Source organism: Sphaeramia orbicularis, chromosome 13 (assembly GCF_902148855.1).
Source record: "Sphaeramia orbicularis chromosome 13, fSphaOr1.1, whole genome shotgun sequence".
In the NCBI taxonomy this organism is placed as follows: domain Eukaryota; kingdom Metazoa; phylum Chordata; class Actinopteri; order Kurtiformes; family Apogonidae; genus Sphaeramia; species Sphaeramia orbicularis.
In genome coordinates, this window is record NC_043969.1 from 9,766,795 (window position 1) to 9,793,706 (window position 26,912).

The window sequence follows — 26,912 nt, forward strand, 5'->3', positions numbered from 1 at the left end:
TAACTTTTCAACCACTTTCGTTTTTCTCCCCAAACGGTCACGTCGCAACTGAGTACAGACAAAACTTAAACAAAACAGAGCAGGGCATGTACCGCTGTGCAATGTGAAACATCGTGTCGGTCAGATTTGCCTAAAACACAGTTAAAGTAACTCTATTCAAAGTGCTGACTTGGGTGTCAAACGGACTAAACAAACTACAAATGTTGTGAACACTGTTGCATTGTGGGACAGATGATTGACGCGGCGGCCATTTTCCCGCTGGACGCTGCTTCCCATTGTGGATACGAAGAAGAAAATACAGACAAGCGAAGCGTTTCTCAAGACTTGAACCCACACTTTTCCTCTAGGTAAGCCTCTCCAAACACGTTTCTGTGTCTGTCAGTGAAGTTTGTGTTTTCAAGTTGTAAAATGTTTTTTTTTAGGTACAACTGACAGAGAAAAGCTTTCTTTTTGTCGGGTGAGAAAATAACAAACACGGCTGTCGAAACGACGGTGAAATGCAGTCTTTTCCGCGGCCGTTGAGATGAGGGGAAATTCTGTTTCAAATTATGCGCCGGTTCAGCTCGGTTCTACGCAGCCGTTAGGGACCGTACGTCTTGCCTGTGCCCATCTATGAGTTCCTTGAAATGTCTTCTATATTGTTTACTCATTTTCCGGCACGCTACGATAGCGGTTGTTTCTAAATTTTAAGTTGTTTACGTGCTACTCCTGTGCTCTTCTGCCCTGGGTCTTTATCCCGTTTGCGCATCAAACCGCCGCCATCATCAGAGCGGGGTAGGCGGTCCTAGCAACAGTGGAATCCAGCTGTAAAACCCGCCCATTTTTCAGACTCTACAAGCTGATTGGTTCAGAAGCAATATTTATAGAAACTTATTTGTCTACTAGCCAACAGGATCAGTGTTCAAGTTTGATTGATGTTTTTCAGGCTGATGACCATAGAAACGTTTTGTGTGTCTACTTACCTTAAAAGTTCACTTAAATCAAGTTGCTTACCAATGAAAAATGAAGAAAACGTATAAAGAAAACCTTATTCTTTTTCTGTTTAGAATAACTTTTTAGTGACTGCCTACAGTACAGTGATATCAAATCAATGAAATGAAAATGTGAAACATGTACTTCTTATTATCTCTTACCAAGTGTATAATTGATGTAAGGAAAGTATTTTTAATGAGTTAACAGAGCTAACCTTTGAAACTACAACTTATGCTCAAAATTTGTGCTATAACTCATCAGACCGTCACACATTTCTGCGATTGTGTTTCTATATTATAATCAGAGTTTGTACAGGTGCTTGAAGACTTTGAAAATGCTTAAATTTCAGTGTTTTGTTTTCAAGGTCTGAAAAGTGTTTGTATTTTAGTTGACGTGCTTGAAAGTGCTTGCAATTCTAACTCTATGATGTGATTTACTTATTTACTTTTAATATTAACTGTACCAGGTTAGATGGCAAGCCAAAGATACTTAGAGAGAGGTGATACATTTCGAAAAATAAAACTTTATGTCAAAGAAGAAAATTAACATGTGCTCTCAGATCAACTCCAGGTACATTTTTATCTTAATCTTTGTCTCAGTGCAAGTGTGTCTGAAGATCACCAAGTGGATTCCCTTTTTTGGATAAAACTTTGTGTTCTGCTTTAATTTCTAAACTTTTTGCTAATATGACAAATAATTTTAGATGTTTATAGCACAACACATTGTAGATCATTGTAATAAAAAGTGAAAAAAATAACTGAGTATATGTATTCCTGTAGATATGTCTTTTACCCCAGTGATACGGTGCTGCGCTGGAAAAAACTTGAATATGACCCTTAAAAGTGCTTGAAAATAGCTTGAATTTGACCTTGAAAAATGTGTGCAAACCCTGTATAATATACTATAATATTTTAAAACTTTTTATAGGTAATTCGCAGGAGCCATGGCCCGTACCAAGCAGACTGCCCGTAAATCTACTGGAGGTAAAGCTCCACGTAAGCAGCTGGCTACAAAGGCTGCTCGCAAGAGTGCCCCTTCCACTGGTGGTGTCAAGAAGCCCCATCGCTACAGGTGAGACTGGGAAAAATAACTCCCAGTCACCAAGTGTTAGACAAGACTACTGTCATATAAAAGTTCCATAACAACTGATTTTTGTATATATAGTAGGTTTCATGCTTTGTGTGCCTCAGGTTTAATGTCTCCAGTATACAGAAGACATTCTAGAACCAAATTGCCCCCACCTGGCTTAGTTTTTTTTTTTTTTTTTTAATGCATTGTGAAGGCCAGGTACTGTGGCTCTGCGTGAGATTCGTCGTTATCAGAAATCCACTGAGCTGCTGATCCGCAAGCTGCCTTTCCAGCGTCTGGTCAGAGAAATCGCCCAGGACTTCAAGACCGATCTGCGTTTCCAGAGCGCTGCCATTGGAGCTCTGCAGGTCAGCAGCATCATTTTTAGGCATTAAAAAGGTTAATCTAAATCTTCGTTTGTTTCCAAATTCTCAAACATGTTTACTCTCTGTAGGAGGCTAGCGAGGCCTACCTGGTGGGTCTGTTTGAGGACACCAACTTGTGCGCCATCCACGCCAAGCGTGTCACCATCATGCCCAAAGACATCCAGCTGGCACGTCGTATCCGTGGCGAGCGCGCTTAAACGCTGTCTTCCCCTCTTGGTCTTTTTCCTTCTCACCTCTACCTGCCCTCCCTTCACCAGTCTGTCATCTCCCTTTCCCTCTGCTCCTCACCTGTCCCCCTCCCCCTCTCCCTGTGTTAGTAGTGTGTAGAGGAAAACTGATTATATTATGAATAAAGTGTATAGTCGTGTTTTCTTAGTGCTCTTGGCAGCATATTCTAGGGTACTCTCTTTTTGTGCATGTACCAACTCTTGGTGATGAGATCTCCTCATGTGCACACATCTCATTTGCACTGTTTCTAATCTGACTGTTGGGGAGGGAGGGGATGTCGGAGAATGAACGTGGAGAAAATCATGGATGAACAAAGCAAATGTGGAAGGGACAGACAGGAGGAGATGATGGGTTTTAGTCTGCTGGGGGGCATTTGTCTCTTCTCTGCAGCAGGGTGCTAGAAGAACTTCCCTAATCCTCTTCTCTTGGGGCCTGTCCTCTACTGGAGAAGAATTGACAGTGTTAGTCTTTTCTCACAAAGGTGGAGGCTGGTATTCTGTCCCTGTTTGTGTCTGCATGAACTCTGATCACCTCCTCAAATTGTATACAGTCCATCAGCATCTTTGGTAAGGTTAATTTCTGATAACCATATTGATCATTGCCGTCATTTGTTATGTTTTGTTTTTCAAATAACCATCACACGTGGGATTTTTTTTTCACTGCAAACTGTTTGTGAATTTCACTGAGACGGGGGGATGAATCAGATTAAAACACAAAGAACAAAAACAAAAAGCAGAAATATTTTTTTGTACTGAAATGTGACGCTACTGAGTGGTTTTGGCACCAAAGTTTGATCCTCTTGTAGATGCTCTTTTCCTAACTGACAGAAAAAAGTTTTGCCTCACCTGTTTTTGTGGTGTTTGGATTGGTTTCAACTAATTATTTAAACCAAAGTTTGAGCTCAAGTACGGTGTCAGAAATAATTTTTGTAGCAATGGCATATTTTTTAATAAAGAACCTTTTTATAGTAAAGGTTCCTCAAGGTTTGTAATGTACTCCAAAACCCAAAGTACTCAAAGTGTGAACCTAATTTTTTAAAGCAAAATAACTGATTAAAATGTGAAGATGTATCGTTAATCAGTGTTACATGACAGTAATAATGGTCATGTTTTCTGTATACGTCCCCCCTTTGCTTCTTTTTCTCTCCAGATCTGTTGATCATCTGTATACCGTTTCTCAGGTTGACTTGTCACCCTTTTAACTTAATTTTTATTTTTGCTCAATTTGATTTTCTTTCTTTTTTTTTTTTTTTTTTTTTTTTTTTTGAAATGTTAAGGATGATGTTTCAATTAAGCAATGTTTGTAATTTCCAGATTTGTCATATAAGGTGGTAATAAATGGATGTTACACACACTCACCTGTCTGTCGTATTCTAGTCTCAGTTTCTTTTATTAAGAAAATGTATATATAAAAAGATGCAGTAATTTTTAATGGTTAATTGCATTAGTGGAAAAAAAATGCCATTTTGATGGAACTGTTATGAAGGAACCAACTTGGAAGTTTCAGATTCAACTGAAATCACAATTAAGAGCATTTTGCACAAAAATGATAATGCAACCGGAAGTACAACCAGTCAATAAAAGTTAAGATTGCCGAGGAACTAACTATATAACTGCAATGGCAACTAATGTCCTGTTTCTTGCTTTGGAAGACATGAAAAGCTTTACACCAGGGGTGTCTGACCCTGGTACTCGAGGACCAGTATCCTGCATGTTCTAGATGTATCCCTCTTCCAACATACCTGATTCAAATGATTAGCCTATCATCAAGCGCTGCAGAAGCCTGATAATGACCGTCAGGTGTGCTGGAAGAAGGACACATCTAAAACATGCAGGATACCGGCCCTCGAGGACCAGGATTGGACACCCCTGCTTTACATGTACACACATTAACAAAAACATACGAGGTGGTAAACCTCTGGATCAGTTTTAGATCAGCTTTCTCAATTGCTCATTTTGCGCAACAGGCTTAAAAAAGGCTTGAAGTACATTTGTCTAAACAGTCACAACACAACAGCTCACCTGCAAAAGCTTGTAACTGATTTAAAACATTTAACTTGCACTACAAAACACATTTACTGTCTCCAACAGCCTCAGTTTAGAAATCCTGTAAGTGTTTTTAATAGATGTAATGGCATTTTCCAGACCATGCACCAAACTTAACTCCAAACATTCATCTCTGTTAATGATTTTAAAAGTGTGGAGAATGCAGTAGAGAATGAAGATAATTTTGTGTCTTTATTATTCAAGGAAAGGGAAAAAAGGCAAACCAAAAATACAGTTTTGAAACAAAAAGTCAAGATTTGAAAACAAAAATGGAGATTTCCAAATTTTTAAACTTAACAAAATTGATTGTGTTCTCATTTTCTTTCATTTCAAATCTGAAACTTTTGCTTGCAGGCCAAAATATTTTGTCATTTTAAAAGTTTTGTTTCCACTTAAAAAAAGCAAAGGAGTGATATTTTACTTTCTAAAAAGGAATTATGCATTTTAGAACATTTCCCTGTGGTCTACATAAACTGTAAATGCTATGCTTGGGTCTGAATTCTTCATTAATTCAACTCCACAGGTCCATCTTCAACCCTATTTCTGAGTAATGACACCAGAAAGGTCATTTTGAGCGCTGACCCTTTAAATGCAAATGAGCCACTTCACACCCCACCCCCTCCAGGTTGTTGACTGTGCTTTCTGTTCTGTTCAGCCACTTGTGGTCATTAATACAACCAACAACCGAACATTTGAGGTAATCAGCTCGAAGTATGGACATATTTTCAGCATGGTCTACAACTGCTGTTGCTGACAAACAAATATGGCGTGCTTGGAAAAAATGTTTGTGTGTCTTGACTTCATAAGTGCAAATGTCGTGACATAACTAGTTATAGATGCAACAAATTAAGAAGGAATAAAAAAAAGAAGGAATTAAAACAGGTTGTAGAAATCCACTCGATTTTTGCCAAAATGAATATAAAGATACTGTAGCTTTGTAGCACTTGGAGGGTTCAGATTCAAACTTTTTGAATTATTAGGGTCCCCAAATACACAAATAAATCCCAAAGACTAATAAAAGTGGGGTTAGCAACAATATGACCCTTTTAACTGGGTTTCTTGCTGTAGTAATAGTGGTATTCATACTCAAAATGCCAAATGTCTCTCTGTCTCCAAGAAGCAGGCAATCTGAAACAGACTGGACATGGAGGCCCCATTATGACCTCTTCACCACTAGATGGCAGTAAAACACCATATTTAGTGGGTACATCAGCACCACACGGCTCCTAATTGTAACAAAATGTGCTTTATTCATGTGTAAATTAGAACCCCATTTATTTCTCTTTAACATCCCTGTGCAACTAAATTCATGAGGCTATGTTATTCCTCTACATTTCTCAACAGACTTTATTTCATTTTGAAGAGTAATTCTGTAATTATATATATATATATTTTTTCTGACAACTAAATTCCATTTTAAAGCAACTCCTTTGTCCAACTTTCTGTTTTTGTTGTATGCTTAGTTGTGTGCCCGTGTCTCCCACATGCAAACACACCCACAGACGTGAGACTCTGGCATCACAATTAATATCCCTTTCTGGGTTGACATCATTCCCTTCATCAGTGTTTCATTTCATCCTTCTACTTCCTTGATTAAAAGGGATGAAGCCATGCCCTCAGCCATATTCATTACAGTGAAACACACACAAACACACACACACAAACACACACACACACACACACACACACACACACACACACACACACACACACATTCACCCGTGTTATTGTGGCCTCGGCTATACTCATTACAATGAGGCACACATAGACAAACAAACATCTAATGAAACACCAGCCTTTAATCCTGTTGTTTTGGATGGGCCTCACAGCAGCAGACACACACAAACATACATGTACACACACATGGCAGCAGTCGCCTCAGTGCCTCTACCCAGTTCAGCGTTTCACAGATCGTAGATCAGGTTGACAATTCATAGAATCACAAGTGACGTCAATGTTTCGGTCACATTCAAAGTATATTTCCAAACTGCTACGAGAAGACAGTTAGACCTAAACCTCCCTGAAAACATCTGGAATGTGGTGAGGTGGAAGACAGATGATGGCAAATTAAATATAACGAGCTGAGCTGTTTGCATGATTCTGTTAAAAAATTATCAACAGCAATGTGAAAGACTGGTAAAAAAAAATCACTAAATATTAATTTCTGAACCCTTTAAGTTTAAACATTAGTAAAATGTTAATCGGTGAATGTGAACTCATTTTCTCTGCATGATTTCTGACCAAATTTCTTGATGTTTTGACCAGTTGTTATTTTCTGTGAACAATTGCTCTAAACAATAATATTTTCATTTTGAATTCGATGAGAATGTAGTCAGTAGCCATGTTCATTGTATTCTAAACCAGACCTGGGCATTGTAGGGCCCCTGGGCCACATCCGGCCTTCATACTGTCCCTTTCTGCTCAGTGATAAATCAAGGATCTAAAGTAAATATATATGCAATATGTCTATGATACTTTTATATTGAAGGCTGTTGCTATTGTTCACAAATGAAGCACATTTTTGCAAAGTATCAGCAGTGAGAGTTAACGTTTATCTCTATAAGATACTAAATTCTGTAAAAAGACTGATTCAGGATGTAGAGGGTTAAATCAGACATGGACTTATTAAGTATTTACTCACTTAAGTCAAAGGTAAAGCCTTATGCTGAGTTTTTGGAGAATAGATCACTGTGTTTAATTTACTATTTTAGTTGATGCTACAGGAATAAAAATGTGTGTAATACATTTATAACTTTGTCAATTTAGTACAAAAAAAAAATTACAAATTAAGAACATCTTTAACAATGTGACTGAAGACTAATAAAAACAGTTATAACAATGTATATGATTATGTACATAACTGTTATTGACCTGGCCCTCCAAAACAGTGCCAACTTATTATGTGCCCCCCCCCCCGTCACTGTAAAATGTAAAATCAATGGTATATTCATTTTTTCTGAACATAACATGCGCATCAAATTTCATGATATTCATATAAATAGTGTCACAAACACCATTTAAAATAACAAGCTTTGTAAATGAGACTGTGTTTCCTCTTGAATAAAATGTATAAGCTGTATATGTTTTTATTTCGCCATATATGTGTTGGTGTGAAGCTGGGTATCAGTCATAATCAGATTGGTCAGTGTGTTTGTTGTTTGTGGATGTTCTGTGTTCCAGAGCTGTGTCTTTCATTTAAGTGTTCTAATAGATTATAAGGGCATTTTTCTGATCAAATGTTAGTTAAGATGAATTACACTAATTCCTTACTACCTCATGAAAATGGTTCAGTGATTATAATATATATGAGTCATCACAACATCTATTGTCTTCTATGGGTTCACACAAAGATAATTATACAATTATTTGGATTGTTTCATTCTTTGGATTAAAAGACAAAAAAAGCCTAAACCTAATCTATCTGCAGGATTACATGGCAGAATATCAAAAGAATGGTCTCTTTCAGGATTTGGACCTCAGTACTGTGAGAAAAACCCTGGCATGAGGACCATATGAGTTGGGCTTTTGTTGTTCTGCAGAGGCCTGAATAATGATGAATTAGAAGATTGGATTATGTTGCGCTGATTGGCCATACTGGAAGTGTCTCGTTCACCAAGACATGCACTGGTTGTGTAGACTATGTGTACAGCTATGTGTCCATTAAAAGTAAAGTGTGTTTTTACATTAGCGGCATGTCATGACAGTCTGACCACTCATAAATCATACTGCTGAGCGTGTAATGGACCCACTATGTCCATGCATCTAAAGAGGTATATGCATTTTTTTTATTGCGAGTCCTTTTACATATGAGTTCAAGTGTGTATTTGTATGTGTGTACACACATCTCTGAGTTCACCTTCCCCAAGGTCTGTATATTGGTGCTCCATCTGTGGCACTCAGGGGATTACAGCCAATCTGTCTGTCTGCCGCTCAAAGTGCTGACCGTCAGACCAGCACCAGATTAACACAGTGCTGGGATTGGTAGAGGGAGGGATGGAGTGGAGGGGGTGGTTGGTGCTGGTAGGGGTGTGGAGGGGGGTAGCATGATGGGTGAGGGTGGTGAGGAGATTGGGGTGGATGGTTATTGAGGAAGAGAGACAGGGAGATGTGTGTGTCGCTGGTGGGGGGCAGAGGGGGGCAGGGGGTTGAAAGGTCGACCTCAGATTAGACTGGTACAGTATGTGTGCGTTTGTGGAGGAGGGGGGGTGACATAAAGTACTGGAGGACAGAAGGGGAAGGAGGCTGTGGGACAGATGTATGTGGTGGGTGTATGGAGGGGGGTGGGAGACTGGTGGGTGACATGAAGCTCCAGTAGAATGAGGGGCTGGTGAAGTTTGTACCTCAAATCATATTTTTCTTTTATGCCCCTTAAAACTTGGACAGTTGAAGCATAAATGGCATGTTCATGCAAATCTCAGGTATCAGGATGAACCATTTAAGATCTGCTGTTTCAAGTTCCATCATATCATCACAACACGACATAACAGCAGAAGACTGATAAGGAAAAAAAAAAGAAATACTGCAATGTAATGGAAAAAAAATACATATATTAATTCTTTCATTCATTTTTTGAAACGCTTAGTCCATGAGAGGGTGATGGGTGTGCCTGAGTCTATCCCAGCTAACAATAAGTGAAGGTGGAGTACACCCTAAATGTTTATTTAATTCATTTAACCTTTCTTTAACCAGGAAAAAAACTCATTGAGACTAAAAATTCCCTTTGAAAGAGTGCAGAAGCAGACGTTACAGACAATAGAGATTTCATCCATACATCCACATTAAAAATGTACATAAAACACATTAAACAGAATAAAACTCTGAAACCCACACATAAATCACTAAACTGAGAACATACTTATCAAAGACCATCAATAAAACACCATCAGTTCATTGCAGGATTCACAAACATTCATCAATGTAAAAGTTACAACCTTCAAATGGCCAATAATACATCATCCATCTATCAGGTCTATGTAGACAAGATACAACAATAGCAGTACATCTCATAGTAAGATCATAGGTTATACTTGAAGGATAATATTGTACTATGTAATATGAATATATCTACTATGATCAATTATGAAAATTAAGTTGCTTCTGTCTTTTGGGGATTTAATCATAGTGGTGCTTTTGCAAATTATTTTCTAAGCATGAAGGACAGAGAAATCCCACAGAACAGAGTCGGTAGTTTGAAGCAAAAGGTACAAGATTTTCCTGTAAAAAAGCAAAATAATGGAAATATAAACACATACAGTCATGGCCAGGAGACAGCTTTCTTTCTTTCTTTCTTTCTTTCTTTCTTTCTTTCTTTCTTTCTTTCTTTCTTTCTTTCTTTCTTTCTTTCTTTCTTTCTGTCGAACATGCAAAGAAACAAAATAAAACAAAAACAAAACTAGAAAAGCACCTCCACCAATATCAACATTTCCTGAAAATTTCATCCAAATCCATCTATAACTTTTGGAGTTATCTTGCTAACAGACAAACAAACAAACAAACAAACAAACAAACAAACAAACAAACTGACAAATCCCGCCATTCCTTGGCAGAGGTAATAACATTTAAATGAACAGAAACTGTCTTTGAGTACAAAAAAGTCTGAATTTGCATGGTCGAAAAGAAGTGGGATGAAGTATAAACTTATTTAATCCTACCCCTCAAATACTTTTGCACCTTTATCAATAACTAAGTAATTTATTCAAGCAAAAAAATCTGCCAATGGAACAACTGAAAACTAGAAAAGCACTCAGAGAACGCAGACCTCCGCTAAGGCAGATCAACCCCCCCTCCCCCAACACTACCAAAATTTAATAATTTGTTCCTTGTGCCAGTCTCAACATTTCCTGAAAAAAATGAAATTTTCAGGAAATGTTGAGACTGGCACAAGGAACAAGTGATTACATTTTGCATTTTGGTGGTGATCGGGAGGGGGGGGATTGATCTGCCTTGGCAGAGGTCCTTCTAGTTTTCAATTGTTCCATTGGCAGATTTTTTTGCTTGCCTCCACCCAAAGTGACAACAGCTCGCAGATCTCGGTGTCTCCCCACTTTGACATCTTTCTGATCGCATTGATGTGCTTGCTTACTGTACACAGACCACGCTTATTTTTAAATCCCCCCGGCACGGGGGTCGCACACACAACACGTCATCAAAACGTCACACCTTGGTTATGCAACGACAGGTGTTTCTTTTACATACATGATTCCACCTTTGTCACGGCTCTGTTATCACCTCCAGAGCGTGACAGAGGTGGGACCAAATGATCCCTCCATTCAGTTCACACAGACGTCGTTCTGGAATAAAGGTGAAGTATTTCTGTAACAGAAGTGCTGTGGAAAAAGGGGCTCATGACTAACCCTAACCCAGTGGTTCTCAACCTTTTTAGGCTTGTAACCCCATTTTAATGTCACAAACTAAGGTTTTGCTAAAAAAAAAATTCTTTTAATTTTGTTTTTTGTCCTGACCCCAAGGTTGAAAAACACTGTCGTAACCCTGACCCATACACCAGTATTTTTAAGCCTTAAAGATCTAGAACTATGTTTGTGGAAACTAACAAATACATTTTTAACTTTTCCTGAATGATTTGTCGTCATTTATTGTAATATTATCTTGTGCATTTTGCATTTTTCAGTTAAAAGCGGGGATTTTTCCTATATTTAATTTACTGATTATGTAGATGTTCATAAAAGCCCAGAGTGAATGAACTGAACATATGAACAAACCTATATTATAAGATGAATCAGTGTTGCAGAAGATGACAGTGTTTCCATACTCTGACTGCCCAAATGAATCTGATGATGATGTAAAGCCAAAAAACTGCATTTACCTGAATTAGTTAAATCTACTGATAAGATTAGTGCTTCAAAAGTTATAAAACCAATTTTTATCATTAGATGTTTTTAGTCACTGGTGGCTGGTTAGGCTTATTAATTGTAAGAAAAAGGTGCTTTGACAGATCAGAAACATGTGAGTCATTGAAAATGAATGTTAATGAAAATTGATCTTAAACACTTAATCTGAAATACCTATGTGACACTGGCCTTAAAGAAATGCACAATTATTTTTATCTTTATTACAGATCCAGATAAAGCAGGCAAGTGATGTGAAATAGTTCACATAGGAGACACAGAAGTAGGCTACAAAGCTCTGATGAGGATTTGAGGTCGATGGTTTTTCCTCACCTGTCCTGATGATGGAGCTGAGATGAGAGAGGAAGTTTGGGTGGGAGAGAAGAGAGAGAAGAGTCTGAAGGGTTGAATGGGTTCAGACTAGATAATTGCAGCACTGGGATTAATGTAATGTACAGGGCACAAAGCGACACAGTGAGTGGGGTGGGGTGGGGTGTTGGGGAATCTGAGGGTGGGGGGTTGAGGGTGTCGGGAATTTCTCCAAGTGATTAACATGAACAAAATATTATCAACAAGGAGTGTAGCAGGGTTTATGATTAGAGGCATCTTTTGAGCTTCATTTAGAGGAGATCTATCATGCAGTCATGTTTTTCTTAATGGTAGAAGAATGAGATAAAATTATATATATATATATATATAAATAAATAAATAAATAAATAAATAAATAAATAAATATATATATATATATATATATATATATATATATATATATATATATATATATATATATATATATATATGTGTGTGTGTGTGTGTGTGTGTGTGTGTGTGTATATATAAGAAAGCTTAATAAAAGCAGATTGCTGACTGGGTGTTATGTAGTTTATTGAGAAATAGCAGTAAGCCTTCAACACTGAATGTATGTCCTAGTCTGAACAATAGGTAGAGAAAAAACATCATAGGCAGATGACGATGGAACCTCCATTTATTAACTGACCAAACACGAAGACTTAAATGTGTTTCAATTCTTTCTTGTTTCTGATCTTAGCATGCCAGCAGTTGAATCAGTCATGTGTGTCTGTGTGTGTCTGTGTGTATGTGTGTGTGTGTGTGTGTGTGTGTGTGTGTTTGTGTATGTTTCTCTGGCCATGTGCACCTCTAGTCACACTGCTGACAAAAGCAAAGTGGGGAGGGAGAGGAGGAACTCCATGAGTCTGCCTCATGCTCTCCTGCTGTGTCTGGTTGTCTCTGTAGAGCTCCACCTAATGGACAGGTTTGGCATCATGTCAGATCAGCACTGGAAACAGCACAAGTAAACAGACCAAATGAGCAAATATCATCACACTCAACACTGACAGAGTTTAAAAAAAAAAAAAAAAAGGTTTTCAGAGGGAAAAACATATTTCTTTCTAGGTGTATGTAGTCATAAAGAAAAGACCAAATGTCAAATTCCATCTAGTTTTGATTGCCTCTATTTTCTTTATGATCTCTCTCAATATATAATCATATTCATATGTCACAATTATTATGGGGAACACTTTACAATGAAAACATGCTTGTACACTGTAAGCCATTAATATTTGTAATAAAATATCTGTAACTTATTCTTGATAAATAAAATGGAACTGAGTCTCACTATGTAATCATTGCATTTGGTCAAAGGGGATTAATGATGTATATAAATAGGAATAAAAGGTGTGTCTGAAAACTAATTATTCCAGTTTTATGGGCAATAGTGCATATTATTTCTCAAAATAAACATGCATTAGATGGTCAGGAGCAGTTAAAGTTGAATATTTCTCTAAGACCAGAAGAGAGAAGGATTGAGATCATTTGGAATGTTAAAACATAAACACTGGTGTTTTATTTATTTATTTAGTTTAGTTTAGTGATTTTATTATTCAAGGTCTGAAAACACTATATATTTCTTATTTTGATCAGCTGTTTTTTTTTTTGTTTTTGTTTTTCAGGATAAATATTATCACAAGTTTTCTAGAATTTTTTTAAAAAAATGTTCATTTTACTCTGATGCAAAAATTTTAATAGTAAAATCCATAGTTTCATTTATTCAGAGTTGAACTTGACGTGTACATTGGTTAAAATCAGTACCCTCTTTTAACAGTCTTGAAAATGTTGAAAAAAAGTATCTAAACTGTATAATAGTAATGTATATTGTCATTTAACCACACAGAAAATATTTGTGAGTGTGAAACTTCCTTTCAGTCACAAACAAACACTTTATGTTCATGGGTTTGTTGTTGATGAACATGACGCGTACGTAGTCACTGAATCACAGAGATGAAACAAACATGTTGACTTGTTGTTTCCAGAAAACGTGTGCGTGCACGCATGTGTGTGAGTGTATGTTTGTGTTTGTGTCAGTGTGTCTCTGACTAATATTTTGTAACTTAATGGAAGCACCCCCTGACCTCCCACCCCATCAGGTTGTGATTGGTCTGTGGCTCCAGCATCGAGGATTAGACCATGTTTCCCCACTTTACGTCCCCTGCTCCTGTCTCTCTCTCTCTCTTTCTCTTTCTCCCTACATCACATGATCTGTTACATCACGGGATTGAGGTCAGGGATGGATTAGGGCAAGCTACGCAAGCAAGTGAGAGAGAGGTAACGCTGGAATTACTGAAAGTAAGGGTGAAGTGTGTGTGTGTGTATGTATGTGTGTTTGTGTTTGTTTGTGTGTGTGTGTGTGTGTGTGTGTGTGTGTATGTGTGTTTAGGTGTGTGTGTGTGTGTGTGTGTGTGTGTGTGTGTGTGTGTAGGGGGGGCATTCAGATGAGAATGAGAGAAAAGATGGGTGAGAGTGAGACAAAGAAAGAGGAGCACAGGAAGGCACAGCAGGGGGATGAAGATACACAAGGGGTTTACACTAAAAGGGGGATTGAACAATGCAGAGGTCCTGGTGTCATGGTGTCATGTCTGATGCTCTAAATGCAGCAAAGTGTGTTGACAAAGTGGAGCTCGGCCATATGAACACATTTGGAAAATCATTTTCCTGGAGATGAAAGATGTATTCACAGCACAGTAAGTCAGATAAAGAAAACAGCAGGGGACATAAAAGTAATGGAGCGATGGGAGTAAAGTTCAGAAGCTCAGACATAACTCAAAGGCCACTGGATATTTGTCTGTCTGTCTGTCTGTCTGTCTGTCTGTCTGTCTGTCCATCCGTCCGTCCGTCTGTCTGTCTGTCCCCAACAACAGAGGGGGAAATACTCAGTATCTGTGTGGTTTTTATGCTGATGTTTAAGTGAAGAGAGTCTTTACAGGTTTCAACTGTACCCTTGAATATCCTTCTCATGAGTGTGAAACAACAAAAATATATTTACCTTTCCAGCAGGATAAATCATACTCCAATACTTTTCAGAACTCATCCAAATATCACTGACCTGACCTCACATTCATTAAGATTTACTTTTACAACATCTTATCTTTAATTACCTGAACTAAGAACTAAGCACATGCACACTCATGAACATACAACAACTAGACACACCCAAGTATGTGTCATACTTTCAGAAAATAAAATTGTTAATAAAAGCTATAAAATATGTCATCCTTATACTGCATCTGGAAATTGTTTTTGAAATACTGGCTAAATTGGGGCATGATTTTACTGTAAAAACAAGCAATACAGAAAAAGATACTAAGTTCAATAAGTCGTTACTTTTTAAAAAGTCATGATTAAAGCTTGACATTTTCAGGAATTGTAAGGTAAAAAAAACCTTCTGTATAAGAAAATCTACAGTTGCATATTTGCCAAATTATCGCTTGCTGAATAAAATGAAAAATTGTGGCCCTGTTATTCGTTAGTCTCCACATTAAAACAAATCTACCAAATTTCGGTATTTGTTTCTGATGTTGTAGTACTATTGTGGTGACTAAGAATTTTAGTATAAACGAACTAAAAACTTTCTGATTTCTGAGGCATCAAAATTGAGAGAAAAAAATCCTTTCATACATGTATTTCAAATGCATATTGCTCATGTATGACAAGGTCTGCCATGAAATAACTACATCACTGGAAAAAGCATGTCTGCAATAATGTGCGCACAAAATAAGAATCTTTTTTTCTAAGAATCTAATTCCCTTTTGTACGTATCTTACGGATCATTCCAGCCCCACTTACACCAACTTCAAGCTAAGATTGCTCTTCTGATACAGGGCAATATTATTCACATAGGTCTTCAGATGATAACCAAGATTTTTGACATACACGTACACCAAGTTTTAGAAAGATAAACAATCCATTTGTGCCTTTGCATTTACATTAGTGTTTTTAATGTGTTCTCATTATTCTCATTGAGATTAGATGTCTGTCAGTGGGGAATAATGTGAGGTTTAATTTAAAATTTACTGTCTGAAAGTGATTCAGTGTACTTAGGTACAAATGTTACTTCAGCCTTATGTTAACTGTGTCCGAAAGGGTTGTTCGCTTTTCTGGGTTTGGAGGTGTCTGAAATGGACCATCACTCAGAAAAATTCAGATGGTGGTCAGAACAATTAGTATTCTGGGTCTTTTTTGGAAGAAATACACACTGTATGCTCTGGACAAAACATGAAAATGCTACAGAACTGTCATCTGTGGCTGTAACTCCACATTGTTTGTTTGTTTATTTTTGGTCGTGAAACAACAGTCAGTACAGTTCAAGGTTCATCGATGTAACACCAATGCAATAGCAAAACAGAAGTAAATGTAATATAAAATACCCCCCAAAAAAACATCGATCTTGGTGTTGTGACCAAAAAAGGAATAGGCTGAAGCTAAAAGCTTATTTGGCTTACCCTTTGAATTATTATCAACCTTTATTTATTACAGTGTTTAACAAATGTTTGTCACATTAATTTGTACCCATGTGGTTTTATCAGCCATTGATAACTGATAATTTTTTATACAGTGTCATGTGAGGCATCAGAGATCACAATGTTCAGCTTGTTTCGGAACAGGAGAATTAACCTCCCTGTATCCTAATGGGAGGGGAAGCCAGCGGAAAACATGGTTGCAATCCCCATGTTTCAAATCACATTTGTTATTTCATTATTTTAACTCATTTGCTCTAAATTGCTCTTATTGCAACTTTTTCTTGAAATTGTTGCAGCCTCAATGTGAGGAATGTACAGCTAAACATAAAATGTGCTGTGTTTATACTGTCTATAATGAATACAGATCAAAGAAAATTATATTATTACAGCTTTCACTTTTAATTTCCATTTTCCATTCCATTTATTGTACATTTGTACATAGTATCTTGTTGTCTTATAACCTTCTTATAACCTCATAACCACATTGACAATCATCAAATAATTACTTTTATTTTACTCTTAAGGTCCTTAAATGTAAATTATCCAATATTCTGGCAGAAAACGGATAAATGTCAGAATAAATGTTAGAATTTCATCCCTCTGTGACATCATTACAATTATTAAAATTTTTCAGCCTGGCAGCATACACACTTTACAAGGGTTTATTTTAACTTATCTTTTTTCAGAGCACAAGCTAAGTTATTTTATAATTTTACACAAAGCATAATTAAGCTTTTTTTTTTTTTTTTAATCTTATTTTGCCTTGACTTTTATGGGTGCCAATGTGGGGGTTTTTTCAGTTTGTGTTTGAGTGAGATTCAGTTCCTGTTTTAATGAGACTTGAAATTTCATTCCAACATTCAATAGTAATGAAGACATTCTTCTTCTTCTTCTTCTTCTTCTTCTTCTTCTTCTTCTTCTTCTTCTTCTTCTTCTTCTTCTTCTTCTTCTTCTTCTAATTTTATGCATCCAGCATATGATCATCATCATTCTTCTAAATGTGTATGACTTAAAAGTTACCTTGCATGTTTGCTTTATTTTTATTGTAGACAGAGTCAGGAGAGGCAGAGGAGGGAGTGGAGATGATATTTCCAAAGGAGGGTCCAGACCAGATTCAGACCTGGGCCAGATTTAAACTTTAGGATTAAGTCTGATACACATTCTACCTGGTGAGGTAACGGAGCTCTTATGTGTATTTCTAAACTTTTTCATTTAGTCCCATCATGCACCACTGTAATGTCTTGCACTCAGAGAGTTGCGTCTGATGAGTTTATGTTGTTTTCATTGGAACATTTAAAAAAAAAAAGATCTCATTTGAGTTACAGATCATCACCACATTTGTCCTGTCGCAAACACCAGGATCTCAAATTGAGCTTCCTGTTTTGGCAGAGGAGAAACCGGGTGAAGCCCAGAATCCTGTGAGAGCCAGAGTCTACAGATTAGACGATGCCACAGTCAGTGGGTGACCTGGCTGGACCTGGGGTTCCTCCAGCCTGCTGTCAACTGAGGTCACAACCAACTAACAATGAAGGCCAAACAGGTTTCTTCATAGCGAGTGAGTTACAAAAGAAAATAAGGAGGAAAGGATGAGTATAAGCATGAATAAAAGTTAGGATATGTTGATATGTGTCCCCTGTTGCCTTTGTTTGGAAGTACTATCTTCCTTGTTGTGCATGTTGATGTCTGATGGACTTCATCTGTGTTATGTGAGTGTTTCTTTCTATTTTTGTTCGCAAAGAGGTCAAAGTTTAATTAACGATACTCTACATCCCATGATGCACAGGGTCTGCGAGAGCATCTGTCACAGGCAAACACTGGAACCAATTTGTCATCTGGAGAGAGAGAAGAGTTTAATCCCATCGATAAAAAAGAAAAATATCCAGAGAAGGGTGGACATAAAAGTGGAGAGATGGGGGACGAGGGAAGATGAGGAAAGAGTGACAGCACAAAGAAGAAGAGGAGGAGGAAGAGGTGGACGAGAAAGAGGAGGAAGAAGAGGGAGACTGTAATCCTGTCTAATTCACTTAGTGTTGCGCTGAGGGAGCAGGACACTAAGAGGATTTGGGACATACTCTAAATTAGATCAGCAAGAATAACAAACTGCAAGGAGATGTAAGGAGTGAAGGGGGCACAGAGGAAGAGATGGCATGAAGGAAGAGGATGTAGAAGGAAGTGAGCATCTGAGACAACGGTGAAAAACCAGGTGGACAAGCAGAAAAAAGATCTGTGACTTCCATCAAAAAATCTGACATCTGCGGTCAAATTTAAGAAAACTGAAAAAGTTTTGTTGATGTGTTTATTTTCACCAAAATACACAATGATGTCTTAAATGTGAATCATGCAGCTCACTGTGACTGATGAAAGATCTTAAAACTACAGCAGTGTGATGCTGATAAGACATTCCATACTCAACAAAAATGAAAAATGTAAACATTAAACGGGACAGAGTTGCACTTATAACACAGGAAAGACAAATAAAAAGTACAATACTGATGACACGTGATCTCTTTAACCTCAGATGTGTGAACCAAATTTAGTTTCTGATCACATTTGTGATCTGGCGCCGTAAACCCAAATACTCCCATAATCCAGACAACTGTTTTAGTCCAACATATCATTAATCTGTGGCTCTAAACTCTGACTTTTACTATTAGTGATATTAACTAGGTGTTAAGTTGTAATCTGCAGTAAAGCCCTTAGCAGAAGTCTATGCTGAGGTTGACAGAGGCTGGTTGATCCATTCATACTGTAACACTGATCCTGTTACCACAACTAGCTGCAGATCACTCACACCTACTTACACTGCTGTTCTGTGTGCTTTGGACGCATTATCACATGATTACACATCTTACTTAATGACTGATCAAAATTCTGTCATTCATCAACTGTCAGTTTGATAGGTTAGTGCCATGCCCTGATACTTTCATTATTTGATGAAGGCAGATGTGGATAAAGATCCTATACTGTTCACACTGATTACTGCAGTAGAAGTGTTATTTCAGTGAGTAAGAGTCAATTAATGTTTATTTTTAAATAGCAATACTGAAAGTCCTACTGCAAACATGCATATTCCTATACACACAATTAATTACTCTGTGTTTATATTCATGGAAAGGGTGCATGTTCTCATAATTTTCACTCAAGACCAACCATAGATTAAAAACAAGATTGATAGATTTGTAATGCAATTGCATGAAACCACAATTTACAGTTTAGTTTGTGGGCAGAGACCAGTGGTGACTCTTGTTCAGGTTTTTAAGTTTTATGAATCAACAAATTTGACTTCTTACCAGATTGGAAATCACATCGTTTCATTCCCATAGAACAGTCCAAAATGTCCCTGCTCTATTTTAATGTGACCCCAGTTTATCTCTGTGAAAATCTGTTTCATCATTTGTTTATTTCATTTATTCACACCCAAACAAAACCAAGTTTCCCAAATGTCTGTCTAACTTCATATGTTGGTATAAAATGTCAGTGGTCATTTGTTGGACTATATGCACATATGTGTGTTTGAGGATGACTGCCTGTACATATGTGCGTCTGGGCGTGTGCTTGGCGCATGCATGCTTGGCGGCATTGGGATTAGGAATCGATTAAGAGGAAATTGGACTGCAGGCAGGCAGGAGGGAGGAAGGATGGAGGGAGGGATGATGGAGGGGCTGGTCAGCCCTGGCAGCCTGTAGCATGATTACAGTGTACCTCCAGAGCAGGCCGGCCACCAGCTTGTTTGTTGGGGATTAGAGAGAGGAAAGAAATGAATCATATTTCTAAGTCCTGAGTGTATCTGTGTCTCTGCTGCTGTGCTTCAGAGTCCATATGCTGCTGCTGGAGGATTACAGGACCACAGTGACTGCAGAGCACAGGAGGGGTTCTCTCTCTCTCTCTCTCTCTCTCTCTCTCTCTCTCTCTATCTATCTATCTATCTATCTATCTATCTATCTATCTATCTATCTATCTATCTATCTATCTATCTATCTATCTATCTATCTATCTATCTATCTATCTATCTATTTATCTATCTATCTAAATTGTAAAAATCATAAATAAATATTAGTAAACATCCTAGGTGTGAACCCCTTAAATGCTAAATCAGTTACTGTGCATAGTCCATTGCACTCTGTACTTTTAATAAGCTGTTTAGCTGGGCCAGTGTTGTGCTGTGTCACTGTGAGCCTCAGACCAGCTCTGTGTTCTCCTGCTAAATCCTAGTCTCACTGGCATCGGTCAGCCAAGGTGTTATGAGCAACAGCCAACCTAATGATTCTGGTGATTGTCCATCTGATTAAGATTGCACAATCTAAGTTGTATTTCACTGCCTGCAGTATACAGGAGGTTGTAAAGGGCACTTGCATATTGGCTCAGTAACAACTTTTAATAAAGGCACCTAATATTTCTCACAAAAGGATATTCATTTCCTGATTTTACATAAGCAGAACTAAGCATAATGTTTCTTTAGTATGGCTGTACACTCTTGCTGGTGTTTATGTTGCCAATTTAATGTATTTTGAAATATGAAAATATCATAGTAATATACTAATTCAAGAGGGGCGGGTTGTAAGGTAATAAAACTTGTTAAATGCATATTTAAAAAACAAAAAAAAAAACAAAAAACATGAACCTATCAGTAGTTACATATTTGGTGCACTGTCTTATTAATATATCATTACTGTGTCTGTGTTTGATGAATAAATAGGTACAGTCCATTGCATTTGAAAAAAGAGGTCTTGACTTGACTTTAGTCCCTTGTCTTTTTGCAGTTTTTCCCTCAGAGACGTTGCCCCATGAGTTCCATCTTATTTAACACATGTCATAAACAAAACAACAGTCCTGTTTTACAACTAGTAACAAAATGGGACCAAAGCCTGTGGAGCCGACCCTCTGGCCTGTCTGTGGCAATAATACACAGCAACATTCAGTAATACAGAATAATCTGCCCATCCCTCGTACTTCAGTTTGGGGCTGGTGGAGCGCTGGGACTCAGTATTATGGCCAGTTCTAATCTGTTTTGTGTGCTCTGTGCCCTGCTCCCTCTTTACTCTGCCTTATACCCACTCAACCTCTTGTATGGATTAGTGGAATGCTCCAAAAAAAACTTCCCATCTCCCTTTTCTGGATGTCCAACATCTCTACCTCCTATTGTAAAGGTGACAAAGATATTTTACTCATCTGTGATGCTCTAAACCAGTATCTTTATACCATGAAGGTCATTAAGTCATAAAAACTCAAATCCAGTGGGTTTTAATTGAGCCATTTAATGTCTCAGAAACATCATCACTAACTAGCATGGTCATGATGAGACTGGTCAAACACAGGAGACAAAGAATATACAAAATGAGATGTCAGAAAAATAAGCAATAAAGATAGGTGATATGCAAAAGATAAAAGTACAGTAATTGATTAAGAAGCATGAACAGCATTGTATCCTACTGCTACTTTTATCGGATGAACCCCTGAGTTTGAAAAAAAAGAAGCAGAAACCAGAAAAATATAAACAGACAAACAAAAAGTTGGCAGTTTTCTAGAAATTAATAAAAAGAGACAGATTCTGTTGGATGTAGTGCCTGCGTAACAACACTGCTGATACCAGACATGATTGTATTTTCAAGTTTTAATATTTACAAAAGAACAACAAAAAGTATGACATCCATGTCATCTGAAGACATAATATTAATGATAATAGTAATAATACTGATAATAATATCAACTTCAGAACAAATTACCACAGTTTTTACTTAAACGAATTCACAAATTTTCAAAGAAACATAATATTGTTTAAGTCTAATACAAAAAAAAAATCAAACAAGACATAAAACACATATATTGGTACCCATCACATCTTTACAGGTTGGAGTACAGAGAGGCACCCAACTGTCTGTGCAAAGGGGGGCAGCGAGGCGGCCCAGTCCCTTCCCTTTCTCTGGTGCAGTCTTTTCTTCAAACAAATACCTCAATGGAGCAGTTTACCAATCAAAAAAGAAAAAAAAAACAAAAAAAACCCTCATTTATAGAGTAATAAAAAACTGCTTCAACAATCAGTCAACCGCTAACCTTATGTGAGCACAGTGAGATTCTGTGGGAGAAAACATACTGGGCCATCTGACAGTTGCTACAATGTGAGCATTGTTACCCAAATTGTGTGGAAGTGATCCTATTAAACTAACAATATGTGAGTTGTTCTGCTAATGATTACAACCATGCTCAAAGGCAACAGGTTTATACTGCAGTCTCCTCTGTGACTAACTACCATCTCTAATGTTATCTCACACAGCCTGCAGGGGGGTCAGTATGGTACAAGACAAGGCTACTGGGGATCATCAGCTTGAGACAGTTCACTGATGAAAAGCAGCTTCAGAAATGAAACATCACAGTAAATACAAGACAAAGTCTGGAAGGGAGAAATGAAACAAAAACTTGGGCTATTGACTATAAAATGATCAATTTCACAGCTGTCTGTGATAGTTACACAGACAAGTGTGATACCAAATTAGGCCCTAATAAAGGACAACAAAACATTTACTGAATATGGTTCTTTCAATTAAAACAAATAAGGAAATGTTTTATAATTGAGCTTGAAAGAAAATGGAGCATTCACCATGTGTTATCTGTCCTTTTTGCTTGCATGCTGTCCTTTTTTTTTTTTTTTGTTTTTTTTTTTGTTTTTACCAGTGTTTTTAAATGTATTTTAAGTCACTTTTTAAGTCACTGAGTTGGAACCAGAAGGTTTTCCTTTTGGATCCTTATTGTCTTCCTTGATTGAAAGCTTGTTCATTGCCAGATACAGTCACAATCATCAAGCTAAGGGTCAGTAGAAACATTTGCTACACCATTTCAATCCTTTTTGTTTTCTAAACAGCATGAACTATGACATCTTAGTAATTAGTTTTAGTTCAACAATTATGTGATTGCTGAGTCCCAAGTTCTCTTCCTCTGTCTGATCACACTAATGGTAATCTAGGGTTATTCACCTCATTTCTATTTTGTTTGATTCCTCATTTCTTCCCCTATAGCCCCTTCCCTCCCCTCCTAACATTTCTTGTTATTTACAAGACCTGGAACTTCCAGGAGTTCTGGTCTTTGTAGTCCAGACAGTCAGTGGCATTGAAATTGAGCTTCCAGGCAGCTTGGTCCTTGTAGTCTAGACAATCGACGGCTCCAAAGCCCAGTGAGGCCGCTGTGTATCCCTGGGAGGAGAGCGAGGCAGGGGACTGGCTGAGGGGCCCACCCATTGAGGAGGCTGTGATGGGACTGAGGGCTCCTCCAGTGCCTGACAGCTGTGGGTGCATGGGGGACAGGTAGGAGCTACAGTCCAGGCCAGTGAAGTAGGAGGAGGAACCAGCATAGCTCTGGCTGTAGGCTGGGGCCTGGGTGTAGGTCATAGGGTAGGTAGTGGTACGCTGCATGCAGGGGGTGGTGGAGGCTGAGAGGGGGTCTGGCAGTGGAGAGATGGAGGCTGGGCTCCAGATGGACACTGTAGCACTAGCAGAGCTGGAACTGGGAGTAATGGCAGTGCCTGGAGGAGGCGGTGGGGGGCTGTAGGGTCCATTGGTGGGGTTGGCACTGGCCTCAGTATTAGCCTCTCGAGCAGGAGATGACTTCTTCTTTGGGGGCCGTGGTTTGGACTGGCCTGTGCTCTGCTGCTGCTGCTGGCGGCATTTGGCACGACGGTTCTTGAACCAGACCTGAGGGATGACAGGTGCGTCAGAAAGAGTTTCATGAATTCAGAACTTTATTGTAAATTCAACAGACGATCAGTAAGTGAACAAAAAGGTAAAGGTGAAAGAAATCTGTTACGTTTGTCATTTTTCAAAATTTTGTCAATCTTAGGTATTCTTTCTTTCTCTCTCTCTCTCTCTCTCACACATACACACACACACACACACACACACACACACAGACACACACACACACGCACACGCACACGCACACAAACGTCTTCTTATGTTCGCATATGTAACACATTTTTATAATAAAATTACTCTTTACGGGACTGGGACTGTATGCTTTGGTTTGTTACCTGGACTCGAGACTCGGGCAGGTTGATCTTAAGGGCCACCTCCTCCCTCATGAAGATGTCTGGGTATCGGGTTTTGGCAAACAGAGCCTCCAGGATGTCCAGCTGTGCGCGCGTAAAAGTAGTGCGCTCTCGGCGCTGTTTACGCGGGGTGCCTGGAAAGAACATTTTATCATCATTATTTTTATTGTTACATAAGAGGTAGTAGTAATAGTTAAATCAGTATAACTGACAAATTCTAGTCGAAAATAATGCTTCAATAGATGTTAGGGGCCTGAAAATGTAGAGGCTATTAAAACAAATAAATTGTTATTGTTATTGTTATTTGATATTGACTCGAAAAAGCACTAGATTTGCATCTAAATTATGAATAGAATTTACAGGTGGGAATGTCGTTTGTTGCGTTTAGATCCTGTAAATATTATAGCCGTTTTTAAATTTGCAGCACAAAATAAAAAGAATCGTCTTAAATCCGGGGTTCATCACATTTTATATACAATAAAATATATTTATTCGATTAATTCTAAATGTCTATATCACACCAGATGAAAACATAGTGCCCTTGACTCAGACGTCGTGAATCTGTCATATTTTTATGACAGATCGAAAAAACTGATGTGATTATGTCGGGTTTTACATATGAGGCTGTGTTGATTTTATTCAAATCAAAATATAGGAATGAAAAGAAAACCCGCGTGTGTTATATCATCCACATTTAAAAAACAAAAACAAACTCGTTCATGCAAAAGTGAATCTGCGCCAAGAAGGCCAAGCTTTAGACTACACCTCACGTTCAGGGGTGCCATAGTCCAACACTTCTAAAATCACTTTCTTCTTACAGATGACAGATGCTGACTGAGCCACCCAAACAACCTAAGAAGTGTCCATTCATCAAAGACCACGGCATCCAAATAAAATACAATAAGCATCCTGCGTAAATAGGTTAGTCTATAATGATAAGAGTAACAGATTGGACTCTGTTTGGATGCTAAGTCTGTGTGAGAACAGGCTGCATTTCCATTCACACACATTTTTTATTGTTTTATGACTCTATAATCCGCTGAACTTATAGGTCAAGTGAACACATGCTCTGATGCTGAAGAATCAGACGCAAAGCATAACTTCACGACTAAATTTAAAAGGAAGATCTAGATGTGTTTTCCCACTGCACTGGCCATTTTATGCAAAGTAGGCTATCCTTCCATCAGCAATATTTTTATTTGCAAGAAAAAATACACAAGGAGTTGAAATTGGAGGAAAATATGAGGTAACTTATGATTTTTACTTACTTGGATATCCAACGGCTGCGCTGTGGAGCAGATCCATGCCCGGGCCGGACAGCGTTAACCCGTTCACGGCGTAATGGGGTTGCTTAATGTAGGACATCATGCCTCCTGCCTGCTTTAAAACACTCCCTCACTCCCTCACTCTCTCTCTCCTTCTCTCTGACCGGGGGCCGGGTCTCCTAGCTAGTCTCCAGGGGGTGTCTCTCTCTCTCTCTTTTCTCTCTCTCTCTCTTTCCCACTTTATGGTTTTTCCTGTCACACCCTCCCTATATTTTTCTTTCACCCTGGGTTGTTTTCCACTTAGTTGTTGTTTTTGATTTCTTCTTGCCGTCTCTTTCCTTCTATGATGGTTTGACTCAGTGCCGCTGAGCCAGGCCCCTGTGATTTAGGTTGCACAAGAGACGGCGATGCGCCTTTACGCTTGTTCGATCCTCAAACGTAAAACCACAACTGAGGAGACTGTGTGTATATTTATGTCTTATCTAGTATAAGATCGTAAACAACAGTCGAATGAGCTAATATCCCAATGGGAATATAATCAAAGCTGAATAAATTACACCTGTGGCACGACGCAGTTCTCCATCCAAGCCGTGCGTAATTGCGTTACGCACAGAATTCAACAGGTAAACGAGTAAAAAAAAAAAAAAGGAACAAATAAGCAAACACTGCAGTTCCAAAAAGTTTAAAGCGACGGATCGGTATGTGCTGAAAGGTTTCGGGCCCCCTGGCAAACTCTGGTCCCTGAGGAGAGGATGTGGATCTGCAGAATGGACAAGTGAGCCGAGAACGAAGAGGTTGGCTAATTAGAAGTAACTTCTTACCAAGTAGACACCCAGAGCCCTCCCTCCCTCTCTCTCTCTCTCTCTCTCTCTCTCTCTCTCTCTCCTTCTCTCTCCGACACATACATACACACACACCCTATATAATATGCTAGACTTCAAGTGATCACATATATACCAGGTTATGAACTCTTAAAGTTTAATAACTTTTTGATGTGGCATATTTAGCTTTTATCAGAGAGCGTCTTATTTGGTGGAGTTTTTCATCTTTGTGAACTATTTTCCTAAAACACAAAGTAAAATATGAAAAAGTGGGAACGGAGAGAAACAGGCATAAACAACCATGAATAATGATGCTTTAAAGAACGAACTTATACAAAATAAATATAGAAAAACATGAAACGTTCTTGAGATACAAGTTTACCTCATACAGTTACAAAAGGCCTAAAGTAAACACCCTCCCTGTTTTGTGGTT

At 38.2% G+C, this 26,912-nt stretch overlaps 2 protein-coding genes and 2 long non-coding RNA genes across 4 annotated transcripts; 2 read left to right on the top strand and 2 right to left on the bottom strand.

Moving 5' to 3' along the window:
• The first annotated feature begins 195 nt into the window (after window positions 1-195).
• Window positions 196-4,008, top strand: LOC115431367 (histone H3.3). The gene is made up of 4 exons (XM_030151680.1): window positions 196-347; window positions 1,900-2,043; window positions 2,255-2,408; window positions 2,495-4,008. Exons 2-4 carry the CDS (start codon window positions 1,916-1,918, stop codon window positions 2,621-2,623), a joined length of 411 nt encoding a protein of 136 aa, XP_030007540.1. The 5' UTR covers window positions 196-347; window positions 1,900-1,915; the 3' UTR covers window positions 2,624-4,008.
• A 1,607-nt stretch (window positions 4,009-5,615) lies between these two features.
• On the bottom strand, window positions 5,616-26,791 carry LOC115431298 (uncharacterized). The gene is made up of 3 exons (XR_003937073.1): window positions 26,780-26,791; window positions 20,436-20,445; window positions 5,616-5,749 (listed from the first exon to the last, which is right to left on the bottom strand). It is a non-coding gene; the product is annotated as an uncharacterized LOC115431298 (long non-coding RNA).
• LOC115431297 (uncharacterized) lies at window positions 17,363-19,680 on the top strand. The gene is made up of 2 exons (XR_003937072.1): window positions 17,363-17,532; window positions 17,748-19,680. It is a non-coding gene; the product is annotated as an uncharacterized LOC115431297 (long non-coding RNA).
• otx5 (orthodenticle homolog 5) lies at window positions 23,025-26,476 on the bottom strand. The gene is made up of 3 exons (XM_030151552.1): window positions 25,662-26,476; window positions 24,376-24,527; window positions 23,025-24,040 (listed from the first exon to the last, which is right to left on the bottom strand). Exons 1-3 carry the CDS (start codon window positions 25,759-25,761, stop codon window positions 23,402-23,404), a joined length of 891 nt encoding a protein of 296 aa, XP_030007412.1. The 5' UTR covers window positions 25,762-26,476; the 3' UTR covers window positions 23,025-23,401.
• Window positions 26,792-26,912: the final 121 nt, after the last annotated feature.

Coding starts and splice junctions, on each gene's coding strand:
- LOC115431367 (XM_030151680.1), top strand. CDS start 1,916: ATGGCCCGTACCAAGCAGACTGCCCGTAAATCTACTGGAGGTAAAGCT. Junction 2,044..2,254: donor AAGAAGCCCCATCGCTACAG/GTGAGACTGGGA, acceptor TGCATTGTGAAG/GCCAGGTACTGTGGCTCTGC. Junction 2,409..2,494: donor CTGCCATTGGAGCTCTGCAG/GTCAGCAGCATC, acceptor TACTCTCTGTAG/GAGGCTAGCGAGGCCTACCT.
- otx5 (XM_030151552.1), bottom strand. CDS start 25,761: ATGATGTCCTACATTAAGCAACCCCATTACGCCGTGAACGGGTTAACG. Junction 24,528..25,661: donor CGCAGCCGTTGGATATCCAA/GTAAGTAAAAAT, acceptor TGTTCTTTCCAG/GCACCCCGCGTAAACAGCGC. Junction 24,041..24,375: donor TGCCCGAGTCTCGAGTCCAG/GTAACAAACCAA, acceptor GTCATCCCTCAG/GTCTGGTTCAAGAACCGTCG.